Source organism: Cyprinus carpio, chromosome A16 (genome assembly GCF_018340385.1).
Source record: "Cyprinus carpio isolate SPL01 chromosome A16, ASM1834038v1, whole genome shotgun sequence".
Taxonomy (NCBI): domain Eukaryota; kingdom Metazoa; phylum Chordata; class Actinopteri; order Cypriniformes; family Cyprinidae; genus Cyprinus; species Cyprinus carpio.
The window spans coordinates 19,830,698-19,849,600 of NC_056587.1; the positions used below are offsets into that span (position 1 = coordinate 19,830,698).

The following is an 18,903-nucleotide window of genomic DNA, read 5'->3' on the forward strand; positions in this document are numbered from 1 at the left end:
ATATTAGAATGATTTCTGAAGGACCATGTGACTCTGACGACTGGAGTAATGATGCTGAAAATTCAGCTTTGATCACTGGAATAAATTGCATTTTAAAATATATTCAAATAGAAAACAGTTATTCTAAACTGTAATAACATTTTACAATATAACTGGTTTTATTTAACTTTTGAATGGTAGTATATAGACTGAAATCTTATTTCTGTTCATTCAAATGTATTGTATGACTTGACTTGAAATATTCCACATGAATAACAAATATAAAGATGCTCTTTTTTCTGCCTTTTTAGAGCTTGACAGCCCTGTCAGTAGTTTGATGTCTCCTTTTTTGTTTCACATAAGGAAGAAATTCATATGCAGGTTTGGAACAACATGAAGACAAGAAAATGATGATTTTCACTGATGTGTGAACTTTCCCTTTAAAAGACCCATGAAAACACATAATGCCATTTTGAAGTGCAAAAACCAGGCGCAATTCTCAAGAGAAACAATTAGATGCATTTATGTTGTTACTGGCGAGAAGACGAATTTGCAGGCGCGTGAGAGATGCGACACCTTTCCAAATGACAGTGATACGCAACAGGCTATCAATTATCATCTAGCGGCTGCCAGCAGTAGCCATTAGCATAAATAATTATGATAAAATATTCATTGAACAGAGCCGGATGGCACACGTCGCAGACACTTCGAGCACGAACCCTGTGTGATTCAGCCGATGACCCGAAAATCAAATCCTTTTTAATTACGTGTACAAGCACCCCGAGGCCATTCAGAAAGCCCAGACTCAGCAAACGGCCCACACACCAGAGGGAACAACTAACTAGTAATTAAAACAAGCCGTAGGGCAACCGTCCTCTGGTTCCAATGCACTGCTGCTTAACCAGGTCTTTGTCCATATTTAAATAAACAGGAAAAACAGCAGCACTCCATGACAGCGTCGTGTTTTCAGTCAAATACCTTCGCTTTAGTTCATCAGTAATCTGGGACATTTCTTTTTCTACTGCACAGCACAGAAAATGAGGGGTGGATTGTACTCATCTGACATCATTCCAAGCATGCTGATGTAGTGTAGAGAAAGAAAGAAAGACACATGCAGAGAGATAAAGAGATGGCCCTATTCACAGCCGTTTGTTCAAATATCTAAGCCCCATAAAAAAAGAAGGTGTCACAAAGTGCTGACTTTTCTTCCTCGTTAACCTCAATTGGTCCGACGTACTGCCTTTGTTGGTATGCTATGAACAGACAGGTCTCCGAAAAGATCCATCCCACCTCAAGCGGCCATAAAACAGCCAAGACAAAGCCACAGATCTATTCGACTTGTTTCTTGCTCTTGATGGACAATCTACGAGCTGTGTGTGTGTGCTTATATAACCAAAATTAGAGTCTTCTATAAAGGTGAGGCTGTTGAATACTATGAAATGGTTCTAGTTTCCATTAATTGGCACAGCAGTGATGTGTGATTTTGAGTTAAAGGACGCCCACCAGTAGCTTCGCAGGGTATAATAAGGCTTCAAAGTTTGTTACGTAAGGAACTCCGATTCACCTGGCAGTGCAGAACGCTATTGATTTTGTTTGCTAGCCATATTTCATCACGTTGCACTGGTAGTATTATCTTTTAGTCTTCAGTGGAATTCATTTTGCCACATAATGAGAGGCAAAAAAGACAAAAACTCCCACGAATGAAAGCAGGCGCTGTAGGGGACGTGAAGTTTTCTTATCTTAAACAAAAGCATGCAGCTGGAAATGCTTTAAAATGAAGCCATTTTATATTTTTAGCGGAAAGACAAAAAAAATAAGGCAAAATGTTATCATCATAATTATGAATGATTATAATTAAACACATTTATAAAATATTATATGTCCTATTACATTGGCATTATGGCTGTGGAGAAATATTAAAATATATTAAATGAATAATTATTCTAGTATTTATAATGTATTAAATAAGAAAACAGTAAAAATGTACAATTTGGTAAAAAGATTTAAAAAATATACATTAAAATTTTTATTATTGTCTTAATATGTGTGTGTGTGTATTAGAGATGTGCATGTCCATAACTGAGGCCGATACTATACGCATCTCAATGCATAGCAAATTATACAATACATAGGTGAGAGAGAGAGAGAGAGAGAGAGAGAGAGAGAGAGAGAGAGAGAAAGAGAGAGAGAGAGATGTGTCCTAGTTGCTTTCAGGGTGTTAACTAGAATTAAATGGATGCAAAAACAACAAAAACACCATGGAATCAGACAAAAATTAAGGCAACATTATTATTATAATTATTACTGATTATAATTAAACACATCCATATTAGAATGATTTCTGAAGGATCATGCAACACTGAAGACTGGATTAATGACTCTTGAATTCCTAAAATATATAAAATTATCAAACAACATTTTTTTTTTTAAGAAAACCGTTATTTTAACTTTTTTTTTTTAATTATCTAGTAGTTATTATTTCACAATATTACTGTTTTACTGTATTTTTGATTAAGTAAATGTAGTGATGAGCATAAAATACTTTAAAAACCATGAAAAAAAAACAGTATTTCTGTCTAAAAATATCTCAACATTAATAAAAATAAATATATACATTTTTTTACTCTATAAATTGTTTCACAACAATATTAATTATATGCCAAAAATATATGAGTTTTGTTTTAGTTGCTTTCAGATGGGTTAACTAGAATTAAATGAATGCAAAAACTCCCATGAAAGCAGGCGCTGCAGGGGAAGTGGGGTTTTCTTATCTTAAACAAAAACATGCAGCTGAAAACACTTTAAAATGAAGCCAAGATGCAACTGGCTAACTTTAGTAAACCTACAGTGGCATACGCCTCCTAAAATTTCCAGCAATCGAGATGCTAGATTCCTGACGAATGTCCCAGAAATCCAGAACACAGTCTCAACATCAAACCTCCCGAGAAGCGCCGAGCATGTTCACACAGAATATAGAAGTAAATCTAGAAAGACACAGAGAGCCCTGAGGAAAGTGTTCTTTCTCAAAGGTTGCTCTTTTCTATGCTCAGGAGGATTTGAGATATGCTTCATTTAGGTATCAACTTCATCTCTGATGTTCCTTCTGAAATTCCTTAGTAGAAAAAAAAAAAAAATCTTAACTTGCTGTACAGTATGATTAAAATGACTGCAGTTAGCATAGTTTAGATTAATCCCAAATTATAATGAAAATGCAAATTCTAAATATATCTGTGCACTATGATAACTAGATACAATAATTTGATAACAACATACAATGTTAAACAATGTAGTAAACGATACATTCAGTTTCACATACTATTTACAAAAAAGCACTATGAGAAAGGCAGTATAGTGTGCAGTATTCAGAAGTATACTCCATTCTGTACAGTCAAAAAGCTAACAGTGGGAGAAGGATTGAGATAACAAGAGAAGGAATGAAAGAAAGAGAGGAGCTGCCAGCTCATGCTGTTTTTGGGTCAATGCATGCAGCGCTGCATACAGATGTGCACAGACGAGTGTGTGATTCTTAGAAGTTTTTTAAGAGTGTTAATTCATATTTTTTCTTTTTCTGAGGATGTTTGGCTCAATACATGTACATAATATGATTTATATTTTTAATATGTCTAACAGAAGTCTTTTATACACACTGCGGCTGTTTTTATTTAATTACAAATACAGTAAAAACAGGAATGTTTTGAAATATTATTAAAATTTAAAATAGCTGTTTTCCATTTGAATGTATTTTAAAATGTAATTTATTCCTGTTATCAAAGCTGAATTTTCAGCATCATTACTCCAGTCTTTACTGTCACATGATCCTTCAGAAATCACTCTAATATGCTGATTTGCTGCTCAAGAAACATTATTATTATTATTCATACCGAAAACAGTTTTCTGCTGCTTAATATTTTTGTAGAAACCTTAATACTTTTTTTATGTATTCTTTGATGAAAGTTCAAAAGAACAGAATTTATTTGAAATGGAAATCTTTTGTAACATAACAAATGTCTTTTCTGTCACCTTTGATCAATTTAATATATATTTAGTATAATTTAAGCTTCAAACGAGATTAAAAAGCCCAATAAAAGTGGTTCTTTTGATGCATTCGCTATATTTTAGGTCTTTTGAAGTCATACCACAGCTTTGTTTGAGCAATAGACTAAAATGTAAATTGTTATACACTGATAATTTCCCCTCTCCAGTGCTCGAATCTCAGTTGTCCATGTGCATATTTAAACTTTTCAGGTGAAGATGCAATATATGACCTCTGAAGACTTGAAATATAGTTGTCTGGACTGCTTTTACAGGGCTTCAACTGTGTATTTTTGATATTTTTCAAGATATGAATGTGAACTGTAGAAAAAGTCTCATATTTGGCACGATATCAGTGTAAGTAATAATGAGTGTTTCATCTGTGCATTAACTATTTCTTTAAAGATGAAAAATCTGTGCATGTTAGCTGGAATCAAACAGACAGCTTGTCAGTAAGACGAGACGGTGTAGTGCGTCAGCAGAGACAGAAGTCATTATTCAGTTGAACTTAATTAACTCATGTTAGACTGACACATAATGACAGAAAATAAGAACCAAGACAAAGATGAGCTTCACTCAAAAATGTGCTCATTCAAATGTATGATTTCTCTTTAAAACACGAGTCGAGGCCTGAACAAGCAGATACAAGGACTTATGCATTATCTGAATAAAGCAGTAAGCCACTAGGGGCCGTGCGTTACTGAGATTTTACCACGGGAAAGAAATCAGCTTTTATGAAACACAGAAAGCTGAATTAGGATGCAAGATTTGCTTTGTTTTTTCCATGAACAGGTCTTTAGAGTCTATTTTGGGGTGTTTTTAAGCACAACATGTAGCAGAGCATCTAAAACCTACTCAACCATGCTAAAATTACCGTAACGCACTGCCTTTCATGGTTTATTACTTCTTTATATTCATTTTAGTTTTTTCTTAGCGCTTCACAGCCTAGAAACATGCAGCAAAAGAACCAGAAAAACAAACATCACAGGGCAAGCTAAATATGATGAATAACAGGATAAAATTACAATTTCAAATTATTTTTATATTACTTTTTATATCAACAAACACAAACACAGAGCCTTCTTGTCAGTGCTGCCTCGCTACCTAATCAATACAATCTTTAAAAATAGCAACATTACCAGTGTGTGCCACTGAGAAATGTAGTTTAAAATAATAATGCTGCTTTTTGTATAGAAGTTATATACAGTACACTGCTGAGAGCCACAGTAATCACAAACACACACACACACACACACACACACACACACACACACACACACACACACAAACTCTCTCTCTCTCTCTCTCTCTCTCTCTCTCTCTCTCTCTCTCTCTCTACTGCATTAAAAACAGCTCAAACCTCCATTACTACATTACTATTGCTAAATGACATGCTGGAGTTAGTAATGGAAGTCTGAGTGACTCTTCCAAAGTAGCAACAATGGCTTCAGCTACAGCTACAGAAATTACAGAACAGTATCAGGAACAAAAACTTAAAAAAATGTCTATAGATATGGTACCCTGGTATGAGCAGAATAATTGACAGTGGACCTTCGAATGATTGAAATAAAAAACAGCTGCATTCAATAGTCGGGAGACAATTAAACCATGAAATAGCAGTAAACCGAGCAATGTGATAAAAAACACCAACTAAACTTTAAACTGTTGCATCATGAAATTATTATTAATAATAATTATAATAATAAATGTCATTATTATTCATAATAATATTAATGATCAACAAATCAATACAAAAACAAAATAATTATTAATAATAATACAAAATAATTTTATAGAATTTATTAGTATTAACAACAATACAAAAAAACAATAATAATAATAATAATAATTATTATTATTATTAATCAACTATATTTATAATAATTAAATATTAATAATTATAATAATACATGTATTTATTTATTATGAGATAATCATAAAAATAATAATGAAAATAACATCAATACAAGTAATTAATAATACAAAATAATTATAGTTATAATAAAATATCAAATTAAAAATAACTTTGTATGTATTACAATGTAATCTATTTATCGATTTTAATATTAATAATAAAATGCATTATTATTATTATAACAATAAAAACAAAAACAACATTAACACACTATTATAACACTATTATATTTAGAATAACTAAATATTAAATGCATAATTACAAAATATGAATAATATATTAGTAATGTATTTATTATGAAATAGATAGATAGATAGATAGATAGATAGATAGATAGATAGATAGATAGATAGATAGATAGATAGACAGACAGATAGATAGATGATAGATAGATAGATAGACAGACAGACAGACAGACAACACTCACCTGAGCAGTGAGGCTGAGAGCCACTCCATTGGCCGTTCAGCTGGCAGGTGCGGGTGGATTCACCAATCAAAACGCGGTCTTCTAAACACCTGTAGTGAACTGTTGAACCAAAGGTGAATTTATCCCCCATCACAACCGCATGAGGAGGAGATCCAGGGTGACCACAGTCCACCTCTGCAGGAGAACACCATCAACCAGCAGTCAGTGGAAACTACTTTCTTTATCCAGATATTTTCTTTTGCATTTCATTAAGCTTTAATATTTAAGACAGTATGGTAACAATGCTTCGATTACAGTAGATTTAAAGGGATTGTTAAAGGGAAAGTCGCTCCAAACCCATTAGACCTTTGGTTATCTTCTGAATACAAATTAAGATATTTTTGATGAAATCCAAGAGCTTTTCACGATTAACGAAATATAGATGAATTAAGGTCTTACGGGTTTGGAACGACATGAGGATGAATAATTAATGACAGAATTTTTATTATTGGGAGAACAATCCCTTTCATTATTGTTGTCATAAAATTATTAATATAACATTATATTCAAATAATTCAAGTTTATGTTTATGTTGTTTAAGCAGACAGATGGAATGTGGAATATTTCTGGAATATTTTCAACATTGATTTTTGGTGAAAATCCTGAAAAATATACAAACACGACTGAATGACAATGAAAGCTGACTCATTTTGACTTTGTAATTGATTGGCGTTTCCCAATCCGCTGAAATGTGCAGCTCTTTCTGTGAAGGTCTGCAGGCACAGATTCTGTGTGGGTCTGGCTGTAACCCTCTCAGAGGATGTCACGAAAAACAAGTGCTGCGTAGGAGAATTTTAGCAAAGTGGAAAAGGACCTCATACAATGCAACATTTGGAAGATTACAAAGAACACATCTCTAAACTCTCCCCCTTTATAACACTGCTTTTGAATAACTTCACCGCTTTCAACAATAAGCTGTTTGCAACAACAAGACAATTACTACTGGACTCGCCTGCTGTGAGCAACTCTCAAATGATCATGCATAATCCTTTTTTTCTGTGGACTGAAATATTTTTGCACAATATTTATATATTTTTAACCTTACTTGTTGAATGTCTGTCTGTCACACTTCGCTTAGCAGCCATATTGTATTTTATATATATATATATATATATATATATATATATATATATATATATAATATATAATGTACACACACACAAAATCTCTTTCTTTAAAATATTACTGTACAATAATTATTAACATTAATGTAATATAAATGTATTATGAATTCTATAGAAAATAAAATACATAATTACAATTAAAATAAAATAAATATACAAATAATGAATATACACACGCACGCACACACACACACACACACACACACACACACACACACACACACATATATATATATATATATAAATTTATATATATATATATATATATATATATATATATATATATATATTATATATATATATATACATACACACACACATTTCAGAGTGACATTTTATTTGTCTAGTTGTTGAGAAAAAGCCAGCAGTAGTTGATTTGTGTAATGTGTAGTCGTGCACATCCCAGCAACATTAATTCATCTCTTGTGAACTGCTGAAGAAACACACATAAGCTCTTCAATTCAATTTAGCTAAGCTTCTTTTTAGGCCTGTTTTTGATGTTTGCTTTCTTTTGAATTGGAACTACACCTGAATAAAACCGAGGAGGTTAAAATTTTCATAATATTCATCAGGTTAACATGAGAAAAGAGGATGCTTATTAAAATTCCCATTCTAAGAGCAGCAAGTAGCCTCTAAGCAAAGTGCAGAATTACCTTGTGTACACTTGAGAGAAAAACAAGACTAATAGATAGCTAGCAGGATTGCTTCCTTTCCTTCACGGTGTAAGTAGCTTGGTGGAAACGGACAAGAAACAGTCAAATTCAGGTTTGAAGCAATTACAGGGACAAAGATGGAAAGCGAGAGCAGGAGGCAATTACTATCTCACAGGCAAATGAACACATCTCTCTAATGAATGTGAGCTCCGAGCCTCCGCGCCGCTCGCTCTTGACCTTAATACTCCTCGCTCTGGCAAAGGTGTGTTAAAATTCACTGCTGTCCACTGCAGAAACTCTGTGTGTTTGTGCTGGAAAACTTTGAAGGCTTTTATACAGACAGCGAAGACTTCATCATAAGTGCTCTTTGAACCGAACGCTGCACTTGATTGCATGTTGGCTAACCTGTGACATTTTCCTGCGGCCTCTCAGACAGAAAGAGTTCAAAGACTGTCAATGATAAAGAGCCAAAATAATGAGAAATAAAGTGTTGGGAGAGAACCGACACAGACGTACCCAGGCATTCTGGTAATGGCTTGTCCCAGTAACCCACGGGCTGGCAGGTTAGGACTGATGACCCGAAGAGGTAATAGCCGGGATTGCAGTCATAGGACACCACGGTTCCGAAAGTGAAGTTCCCATACTCAATTTTGCTCTTCCTGATTGAGTTGGCTGGTATACCAGGATCTGTGCAGTTGACAACTGAAGAAAGCAAACAGATGCCAAAAAAAAAAAAACAAGAAAAAAAAAAAGAAAAGAAAAAGCATGTCATTGTATAATGAACTGTGTTGCAATTGTCAAAATTGAAATAAAATACAAAATACACAATTATAATCTAAACGTTTATGGAGATGTATCTGATTATATTTTGTTTTTATAATTAATGTGAATTAAAGTTGTCTAAATGAAGTTCTCAGCAATGCGATCTTTACTCAATATCCTAATGATTTTTGGCATAAAATAAAAATCAGTAATTCTGACCCCTACAATGTATTTTTACCTATTGCTACAAATATACCCCAGCGACTTAAGACAGGTTTTGTGCTCCAGGGACACATATATATCAGAATAGATCTCTATGAATGATAACCTGGAGGATTTTTCACGTTTGAAGAGGTTTTAGCAATTGGCAGGAACCTTGAAAAACACTTTGTGAGACTGAAAGCTTTCATTATTTTTCTGAAACCTATTTAAACCTTTGAAAACATTACACTGTATGTCATTTTTTAAGTGTTTGTGGAGAATTTTCAACATGAAGCATAAACATTTCATGAATAAACTTAAATACAATAAAATTAAATACAAATTTACATTTAAAAAGATTTTAAAAAAGAAAGTGGACACTGTTAGTCAAGTACTACTGTATATCACTGAAGCTGCATAATTATTTTTTTTTTTTTAAGTAAAAAGTAAAAAATACACCATTACACTAAGTTTCTTCAACCATATGGTGAGATAAAACCACTTATTTCTTTATAATTATTGGACAAAACCAAATTCCAGTCATGTAATCAAGCCAACATCACTGTTGATCACTTCATCCGGTCTGTTGTCAGAATCAAGCACTACAGACGATCCTCTGAGACACTCATAATCACACCGCTAACAAAGCAGAGATTAGATTCAAAACATACATCTCATCTTCTGATTTGCAGGGCTAATCTGTTGCTATTCTGACCATGACTGAATGAGATACTGTTGGCTGAAAAGAGGGCCAGAGGGCTCTCCGAGCTGAAATTGGTCATTCCTTTTTTAACTGCGGCAGCCTGAAAGTCATTTCCATCAGCGCCACAGTGCTTACATTTCACTCTAATGAGAAAAGAACTCATTTGGTCCAAACCTCGGCATGTGGGTGGCTGCTGGCTCCATTGGCGGTCCGCCTGGCACTGCGCTTGAGACGGGCCTTCCAGAATGTAGCCATTATTACAGAAGAAGTTCACCACATCGTTCAGGTTGAAGCCGTCGCCAACAGTGCGGCCGTAGATAGGGCTGCCTGGATGACCGCAGCTAACGGCTGCAACACAAAGGAGGAAATTACTGTTACCAGTCAAAAATTTGAATACACCAACTTACTCTGTAATATTACTACACTGAATTACTACAGTTTTCACTCAGCAATAGTAAAGGTAATAGTAAATTTCACAAACAACTGAAAGGAAATGGCAAGTATCACACTGAATTTTTCTAACTAGAAAAACTGAATTAGTATTTTCTTGTAACACATACTCCAATAACTAATTTTTAGTGTATTTTAATGCATTTATGTTAAACATACTTCTATAAAAATGCAAATGTTTATCTTTAAATCCAGCCATCATATGAACAATTAGTCATATTGATTTACTTTCACAAAGCTGAAGTACTTAAGCAGTAAATGAGTCAATAAAATGATTCAGTTAGCTTATTCTGTCAAATATTCGTCATACTGGTGTAAACCAGTCATACAGTGGGTTTGTGTGTCCTTTAAATTGATTCATTCAGAAGAGCTGGCTGATAAGAATCATTTGTTTGTAAACTGGGCTGCAATGTTTATCCTGCACACTTTTGATTCACTAAAAAGAACCACTCATAAGAGTCGTTTGTTTATGAACTGGACTATACTGAAGTGCTGTAAGTCTTTGATTTTACTAAAAAGAACCGTTCAAAAACGTCATTTGATCGTGAATTGGACTATACTGATGTGCTTTACGTCTTTGATTCACTTAAAAGAACCACTCAAAAGAGTCGTTTAATTGTGAATTGGACCATATTGGACTTTCTGGTATGTCTTTGATTCACTACAAAGAATCGACTCATACAATTCATTTGTTTGCAAATCAGAGTACCACATGCTCTGGAATATCAATAACATTTGAAAATTGTAGCTTTGTAAGAAATTCATATGAAAATCACTCTGTATATTTGTGTTCTAATTTCAAACATTTTGTAGATCAAAAGGTTTTTATGATGATAATACTGTCAATTGTGCCCTTACTTTTGTCTACTGGCATATTTCCATCAATTTGTAGAATACGAATCTCCAATGCTTGACAAGAAAAATTAAAATGCAACTTGTATGAAAACATTTATCTAAGCAGCTTTGCATTCCGGCAATCACAAATAAAACAAGGCAAACATCCAAATCGCCCACACAAAATCAGGAGGTGTTGGTGTTTTCCTTCATCAAATGTTTCATTGGTAACATCAGGATTTGTGCTTGATGCCTGTCATGGGCTGAATAGGGGGTTTGCCTGCATTACATGTCAAACTAATCCTCTTGGATGCAAACCAAACTTCCTCCGACGCATATTACTCATGTACTGTGGAGAGAACTCACACACGCAGGATGGGAGCTGCCCGGACCAGTTGTGATCCTGTTGGCAGATGCGCACAGAGGAGCCAATGAGCCGGAAACCTGGATTGCACTGGTAAACTACCGTGTCCCTGTAGCCAAAGTTTTCACCGATCACTTGACCGTTCACAATCCTTTCCGGAGAACCGCAGTGGCCAGCTGGGGGAAAAACATTGAGAACATATATAATATATACAAATATAATGAGAATTTGAAAAGTTATTTGAGCAGCAAATCAGCATATTAGAATGATTTCTGAAGGATCATGTGACACTGAAGTCTGGAGTAATGATGCTGAAAAATCAGCTTTGATCACGGGAATAAATTAGATTTTCCAATGCATTCAAATACAGAACAGTTATTTTAAATTATAATAATATTTCACAATTTTACACTTTTTTCTGCATTTTAAATCAAACATATGCAGCCTTGGTGAGCATAATAGTCTCCTTTTCATTTTTTTCTATCTATCTATCTATCTATCTATCTATCTATCTATCTATCTATCTATCTATCTATCTATCTATCTATCTATCTATCTATCTATCTGTCTGTCTGTCTGTCTGTCTGTCTGTCTGTCTGTCTGTCTATCTGTCTGTCTGTCTGTCTGTCTGTCTGTCTACAAAACATTACCGTTATTACTAAGCATTTTATATTAGCTTGTCTCTTTCTTTCTATTTATAAATATTGACAAATTTAACACTGCTGTTGGATACCTGAAATACCCCAAACATTGTGTTTACTTAGTTTCTATCTTTGGTCTATTCTTTTTATTTGTTTTATTGCTTTGTTTCTCAGTTTTTAATCACCGACTATTAACTTAATTCATTACTTGAATTTTTTTTTTTTTTTTTTTTTTTTTGCTGAGGGTAATAAATGCAATAAAAACTATTTTAAAAAATAAGAGTTAAGTGGAATCTGATTCACAACCATAATCTTTATATTCACAGGATATTTACAGGATACAGGATGATGTCCTACTTGAGGAAATCACATTGTGTGGTGAATAGAGATATTCATAATCCACCCACAGACAATGAGTGTTCAATCCCCACAACAGATACTGCAATATCGATGCATCCGAGAATCAACACAACGGATTTGAAGACTCTTTTGGTGGACAAAGTTATGCACAACACTGTTTTACTCAGAGATGATGTGATGAGAGACAAAGAACGATGGCAAACGGAGAGCTGTCAGGTTTTTTTTTCTCTCAGATGTGATTGATGACAGAACTCAGCAGAGGCCGGCACACTTCACAGAGCACCGAGTCTGCTGAACTTCTGCAGAAATCATTTCATGCTCTCACTTCATTTTCTGCTGCACAGAAATGATTCTCTTACACAAAGATACTCATGCAATCTGTGCAAACACAACAGAGAAACCTTCCACAAGGACCTCCTAGTATACTTCCTACACAGACAGCTGCCTCTTTAAGGTTGCATCCTGACCGAAATGGAACATCATAGGTGACTGAACATTCTACACTGGAAGCAACTTGTAGAATTTGTTGAACAGCAGCAACAATAGCATGTTGTTGAGTTAACCGAGAAAAACTCTAAGAAGTACAAAAATACACACACATACTGTAGAGTAAAATAGTACATATTTCATCTAATGTAACTATATGTAACTATTTCCTGTAGCAACAGCAGAGCACTGCATTAGCAATGTCAAGGTTACGGATTTGATTCCTAGGGAATGCATGAACTGACAATATGTATATACTCTGAATATAAGTTGTAGTACATTTTGGTATTGAATAAATTACACTTGTAATTAATGATAAATTATATTTATGTTATTTTCTCTCTTTCTGTCCACTACCTTGTGTTCATCAAGGATGCTGTCTGAGAAATTAGTTAAAAAAGAAAAGCTCTGTAAAATCTGCTTTTAATTTTTAAAGAAAAAAAAACAAAATGTATGGTATTTAATACCATATGTATGTATTAAGCTGTAAAAATATACAAGCACCAAACTGCCATTCTGCAATACCTACAGTAGCACATTTTCACATTTTTAGGGTGAATATCTGGCAACCACAGCTGCTGTTTTACACAGGAGCTTAAAAGATGTATAGCTTGAATTTAATGTAAGTCTCTTTGGATACAAGCATGTGCCAAAAGCATAAAACGCATGTAAATTTAATGACATTTTTTGAATAAAAGATACTTATAAATATTAAACGACAACTTTTTCATCATCTTAGATGGATATTTTCCCACTGAGAAACACCACAGTGTATTACGGGATTGCGTTCTCCTTCAAGGTCAAAAAACTGTATTAAAGAATGAATAATAATGAGGCTTTTTGTACCTACAGAACATAGGCAGTTCACTAGGCTTTAGACTACAGCTTTTATCTGCATGTGATGATACAGGTGCTGCATACAGCATAAGCAAAAAATTAAAACCACTGTTGCTATGGAAATCCTGACAAAATGTCACAGAACTCTTCATATGGCCTTTCAGCCCCCCGTCTCCATTAAAAGGTTACACCGATGGTAATGTGTGGTGATGTTTTGAAAGAGAGAAGGTTTCTGGTGTTACCGAGACAGTGCGTCTCCATCCCGCTCCAGAGACCCGATGCCAGACATTCCCGTACAGTCGAGCCCACCAGAATGTATCCTGAGTTGCAGGTAAAAATAGCTGTTGCTCCGAAGGTTGTCTGCGTTCCAATTTTCTTTCCATTAGGAGGAGTGGGCAGCTCTCCACACGAAATGACTGAAGTAAAAGGCAATAGAGAACAAAAATGTGTTAAGACACACATCTTAAAGACAACATGTATGATTGTGATTTACACCCCCGATAAAAACAAAAAAACAAAACAATAAATACAGATCAAAATGAGGAAAATATCTAAAATAGAATAAATATTTCTGAATGTATAAATCTCAGTTTTAAAAATGATCTGATTGTTTAATTGAAAAAGATATTGCCTCTTAAACTGCTTGAACTTAACTAGCTAGTGAAAGCTCACTAACCCTTCAAATCGTATGAATTCGTACAAAGAACCACACCTAACCCTGGCCCTAAACTTACCCATCACAGAAATCGTACGAGTGAAGTCGTACAAATTCCTACGAATTAGCAACCTTGTAAAATACGTACAAATTGGCCGTGAGATAGCATTGGTTTTTATCATGAATATTTTACAATAAAAAAGTTACAGAAACTGAAATCAGATTGTTACATTTAAAAAGATACTTTCCCTTCAAATGCTTCAACTTAACTAGCTAGCAAAAGCTAACTATTACTTTAAAAGTGTAGCTTAACTGTTTAAATAACATGTATGACTGATTTACACCACCGACGAAATGTACAACAAAATGAGGAAAATATCTCAAGAACTGACTTCAGAATGGATCAATTGGAACCGACTTTTGAAGGGAGTCATAAAAACATTTACCAGGTTTAAAGCTTCAATACTCAGAGCTGCTTTTGAGAAATTTAGTAGCAAATACAGCTAATTTACTAAATGTGGAATAAACTTCTATATTTCACAATGTTTTTATGATAAAAATGTTACAGAAACAGAAGATTTGATTGTTAAATTAAAAAAGATTCTGCTCCTTAATCTGATTTAGTAAAAGCTAACTATTAAGCTAACTAGCTACTAGTAAAAGACAACTATTCCTTCAAAAATGTAGCTTGAATGTTTAGACAAGATGAAGAAATGCAGACCAAAATTAGGAAACTATCTCAAGAAGAATTTCAACGAGTAGTTAACTAACTAAAAGTAGAAGTAATCTTCTATGTTTGGTCACTTTTTACTATAAAAATTTTTACAAAAATTTATAGAAATTGAAAAATATGCTGCCCCTAAAAATGCTTCAATGTAACTAGCCAGTAATAGCTTACTACTACTTTAAAAGTGCAATTTGGGTGTTTTAAACAGAGTAGTTTGTGTCTTGGGAAGCATCAATTTCAAAGCAGCTTTCCAAACACTGTTCTTAACCACCCAAAACCAGCTAAAAATATCAGAAGCTGAACATTTGAGCTGAGAGGAGATCAGGGATGTATTATATATATGTGATACACTGTTCAGAAGCGTCTACTCATGCAGGAAAACCACAGCGGCATCATCATTTCATCTGTTATCAACTTCTCATCATCTTCACTCTGATTGTTGCTGTTTTTTAAAATTGATGCCACAGTCTTCTCGCCAGGGTGCAGGATCCTGTCAGACGCCATCAGTCATAAAGCACTTCCAATGTTTAGATTGTGGTTCTCATATGGGAGCCATAAACACATTCATCACATCTGTAGTTACAGCAGACACACAACACTGATAACTCAACCATCTGAGGACGGCACCTGCCGACGGAGGACTGCGATAGTAACAGACAACTGGTTTTACTCAGGATTCTCGACTCATTCAGCTGTGTGTTTTTTAACTGCATGTTAACAGAATAGCTTGTCTACAAATTAATAAAATATACGGATAAAATGGATAAAAAATTAGTCTATAATCCATAAAAACGCTTTCTCCAGTGAAGAGGATACAGAGGTGAGCAAGTAATGTAATGGACTGGAGTGGTGTAGATTACTTGTGGATTATTGTGATGTTTTTATCAGCTGTTTGGACTCTCATTCTGACGGCACCCATTCACTGCAGAGGATACATTGGTGAATAAGTGATGGAATGCTGAATTTCTCCAAATCTGTTTGGATAAACATATACAAACTCATCTACATTTTGGATGGCCTGAGAGTAAGTAAATTTTCAACAAATGTTCATTTTTTTTTAGGTGAACTATTCCTTTAAACAGTCTAGAGGAGAATATACAGGGCCACATTTATTTCAGTAAATTAGTACTTTTGATTCCATAAGACATACTGTAATTACAGAATACAATGGAGGTACGGGACAAGTTCGTATTTCTTTCTCTATTTGTCACTTCCTGACAAATCCATACAGCTTTTTAGCGCAAGTGCAAAAATAAATAAATAAATAAATACATAAATAACTGATACCACTGATGCATGTTATGGGCACAATTGTTTCTATTTAATTACTGTGAATTTAATTCATATAAAAATGCGATAAAGCAACGATTAAGTGTTTAAGAAAACAAAAATATCACATTCTGGAAAACTGACAAAAAATAATAATGGAAATGGAATCTAAAGCCACTGGGGAAACCACTAAATGTAATAAATTACTTTCAATTTAACTCTGCATGCAAAACTGATCAAGTCTATGTGCATTTTGTTAAAAAAGGGGCATATTATTTACATTTGCATCCAGCATATTTGATTCAAATCCAAAATAAAAATCTGTGGACAGAAACTTAATGCTATATGCATTTTATCATGTTTATGCATTCATTGAGAATTATGGGAAATGTTTTCTGGTTGCACAATCCTCTCGCCTCATAAACCATGTAAACGAGTAGTATTTTCTGGCAAGCTGTTACAGCTAACAGTAAACAAAATACATGCAATTAACTGAACAGTCAACATTCTCAACTAAAACTTAAACAACAACAACAACAACAATAATAATAATAATAATAATAATCCAGAAATCTCTGCAGAAAATTGTGGAAAACGCCCCAAAATTCCATGGGTGTAGCAAAGCACCGCACATGCTGCCAATCTTTCACAATTCAGGACACAATTGACAAAATCATTAGTCTTGTAGTGTGTTGACAGCAGGGGTCTCCAACCCTGCTCTTGGAGAGCTAACTTCCTGCAAATTTCAGCTCCAACCCCAATCAAACACACCTGAAGCAACTAATCAAGGTGTTCAGGGCTACCTGATAATTACAGACTTGTGTAAGAGCAGGGTTGGAACTGAAGTCTGCAGGATGGTAGCTCTCCAGAAGCAGGGTTAGAGATCCCTGGCTTAGACTGACCTTAAAAACTGGCCAGTCTAACAAGGCCTGGGAATTGTGTGTCTCATGATACATACAGCATTAATGTTTGTGTAACAAATGAAGCGCATAACTCACTCTTGCAGCGAGGTCGCTCATTCCTCCAGCTCCACGTCCCATTGGATGTACAGTGAATGTGGGCGGGGCCGAGCCGGTAATAGCCGGCATTGCAAGTAAAGGCTACTTTAGTGCCGTATTCATAACGAGAGCCATTGATGATCCTCCATTTGCCATGATCCAGGGTGAAGGAGCCAATACTGGGACAGACCACAACTGAGAGGAAATCAGTAGCTTGGTTAAAATGTTTGTATGGCACTTCACAAATGCAATTTACAATTACACAACCATTTTCCACCCTCTTTCTGAGCTTTTTTTGAAAATTTGAAAATTCTGTCATCATCACCTCCATTTGTTCCTTTCTTCTGCTGAATATGAAATATATTTTTAAGAATATTGGAACCCAACAGTTGATGGTAGCTGTTGACTTCCATAGTATGGTAAACATTACTATGGACATTTTGTTATGAATATTCTTCAAAATATATATATATATATATATATATATATATATTTGTGTGTGTGTGTCCAACAAGCTAAAAGAAATTCATACAGGTTTGACGCAACTCAAAGGTGAAGAAATAATGATAGAATTTTCATTTTTGGGTAAACTGTCCCTTGGTTTGGGGTTGGCAAGATATTTTAATTAAAGAAAGTCATTTATTTGATTAAAAATACAGTAAAAACAGTAATATTATAAATGATTTTTTACAATTTAAAATAACTATGTTTTCTATTTCAATATATTTTAAAATGTAATTTATTCCTGCGATGATGATGTTGAATTTTCAGCAAGTCTTATATGGTTTTAAAAAACATTTTTTTTTTTTTATTGTCATTGTTGAAAAACAAAGTTGCTCCATATTTTTGTATTAACTTTTTTTTCAGGATTCTTTGATGATGAGTTCAAAAGAACAGAATTTATTTGAGTTAAACATTTCGTAACACACATCTCTACGTTCAACTTTTGATCTATTTAGTGCATCCTTGCTGAATAAAAACATTCATTCTTTCAAATAAAAAAATAAAAAATCTTACTGACTTACTATTTACCATGATTTGATTACCTAAGTGGTACTGCTTCCCACTAGTATTAATAAGGCCTTTCCCAAAGCACTAGCATATAAATTAGCTAACAGACAATGACTACAAGCCACAAAACTCCTATTTTGATTTCATGAGGGTCTTTAATATAACTCACTGTTACCAGACATGATCAATATAACCATTTAAACCCTTAAATGTTTTGATCACTGGAGACCAGGACGTCTGTCTCACCTGTGCAGCGAGGGATTTTATTGTGGTTGCTCCACGTGCCGTCAGCCTGACACACGGTGCTGGTCACCTCTTTAGAGGACAGACGAAAGCCATCGTTGCAGAAGTAGGTGGCTCGTGTTCCTGCTGAATAATCAGCAGCCAGCATGCCTCCGTTCACAGGGGCCACCGGGGGCCCACAGGACACAGCTAG

The 18,903-nt window shown here is 34.4% G+C and overlaps 1 protein-coding gene across 3 annotated transcripts in view; it reads right to left on the reverse strand.

Moving 5' to 3' along the window:
- csmd3a (CUB and Sushi multiple domains 3a) overlaps positions 1–18,903 on the reverse strand; it is a 227,044-nt gene that overhangs the window by 32,320 nt on the left and 175,821 nt on the right. For all 3 annotated transcript variants that reach the window (XM_042773196.1, XM_042773197.1, XM_042773195.1), the window contains exons 50-56: positions 18,714–18,899; positions 17,457–17,651; positions 14,050–14,223; positions 11,486–11,659; positions 10,010–10,183; positions 8,686–8,871; positions 6,354–6,527 (exon numbers count right to left, since the gene is read on the reverse strand). In XM_042773196.1, the coding sequence (XP_042629130.1) occupies positions 6,354–6,527; positions 8,686–8,871; positions 10,010–10,183; positions 11,486–11,659; positions 14,050–14,223; positions 17,457–17,651; positions 18,714–18,899 (1,263 nt within the window). The remainder of the gene's footprint in view (positions 1–6,353; positions 6,528–8,685; positions 8,872–10,009; positions 10,184–11,485; positions 11,660–14,049; positions 14,224–17,456; positions 17,652–18,713; positions 18,900–18,903) is intronic.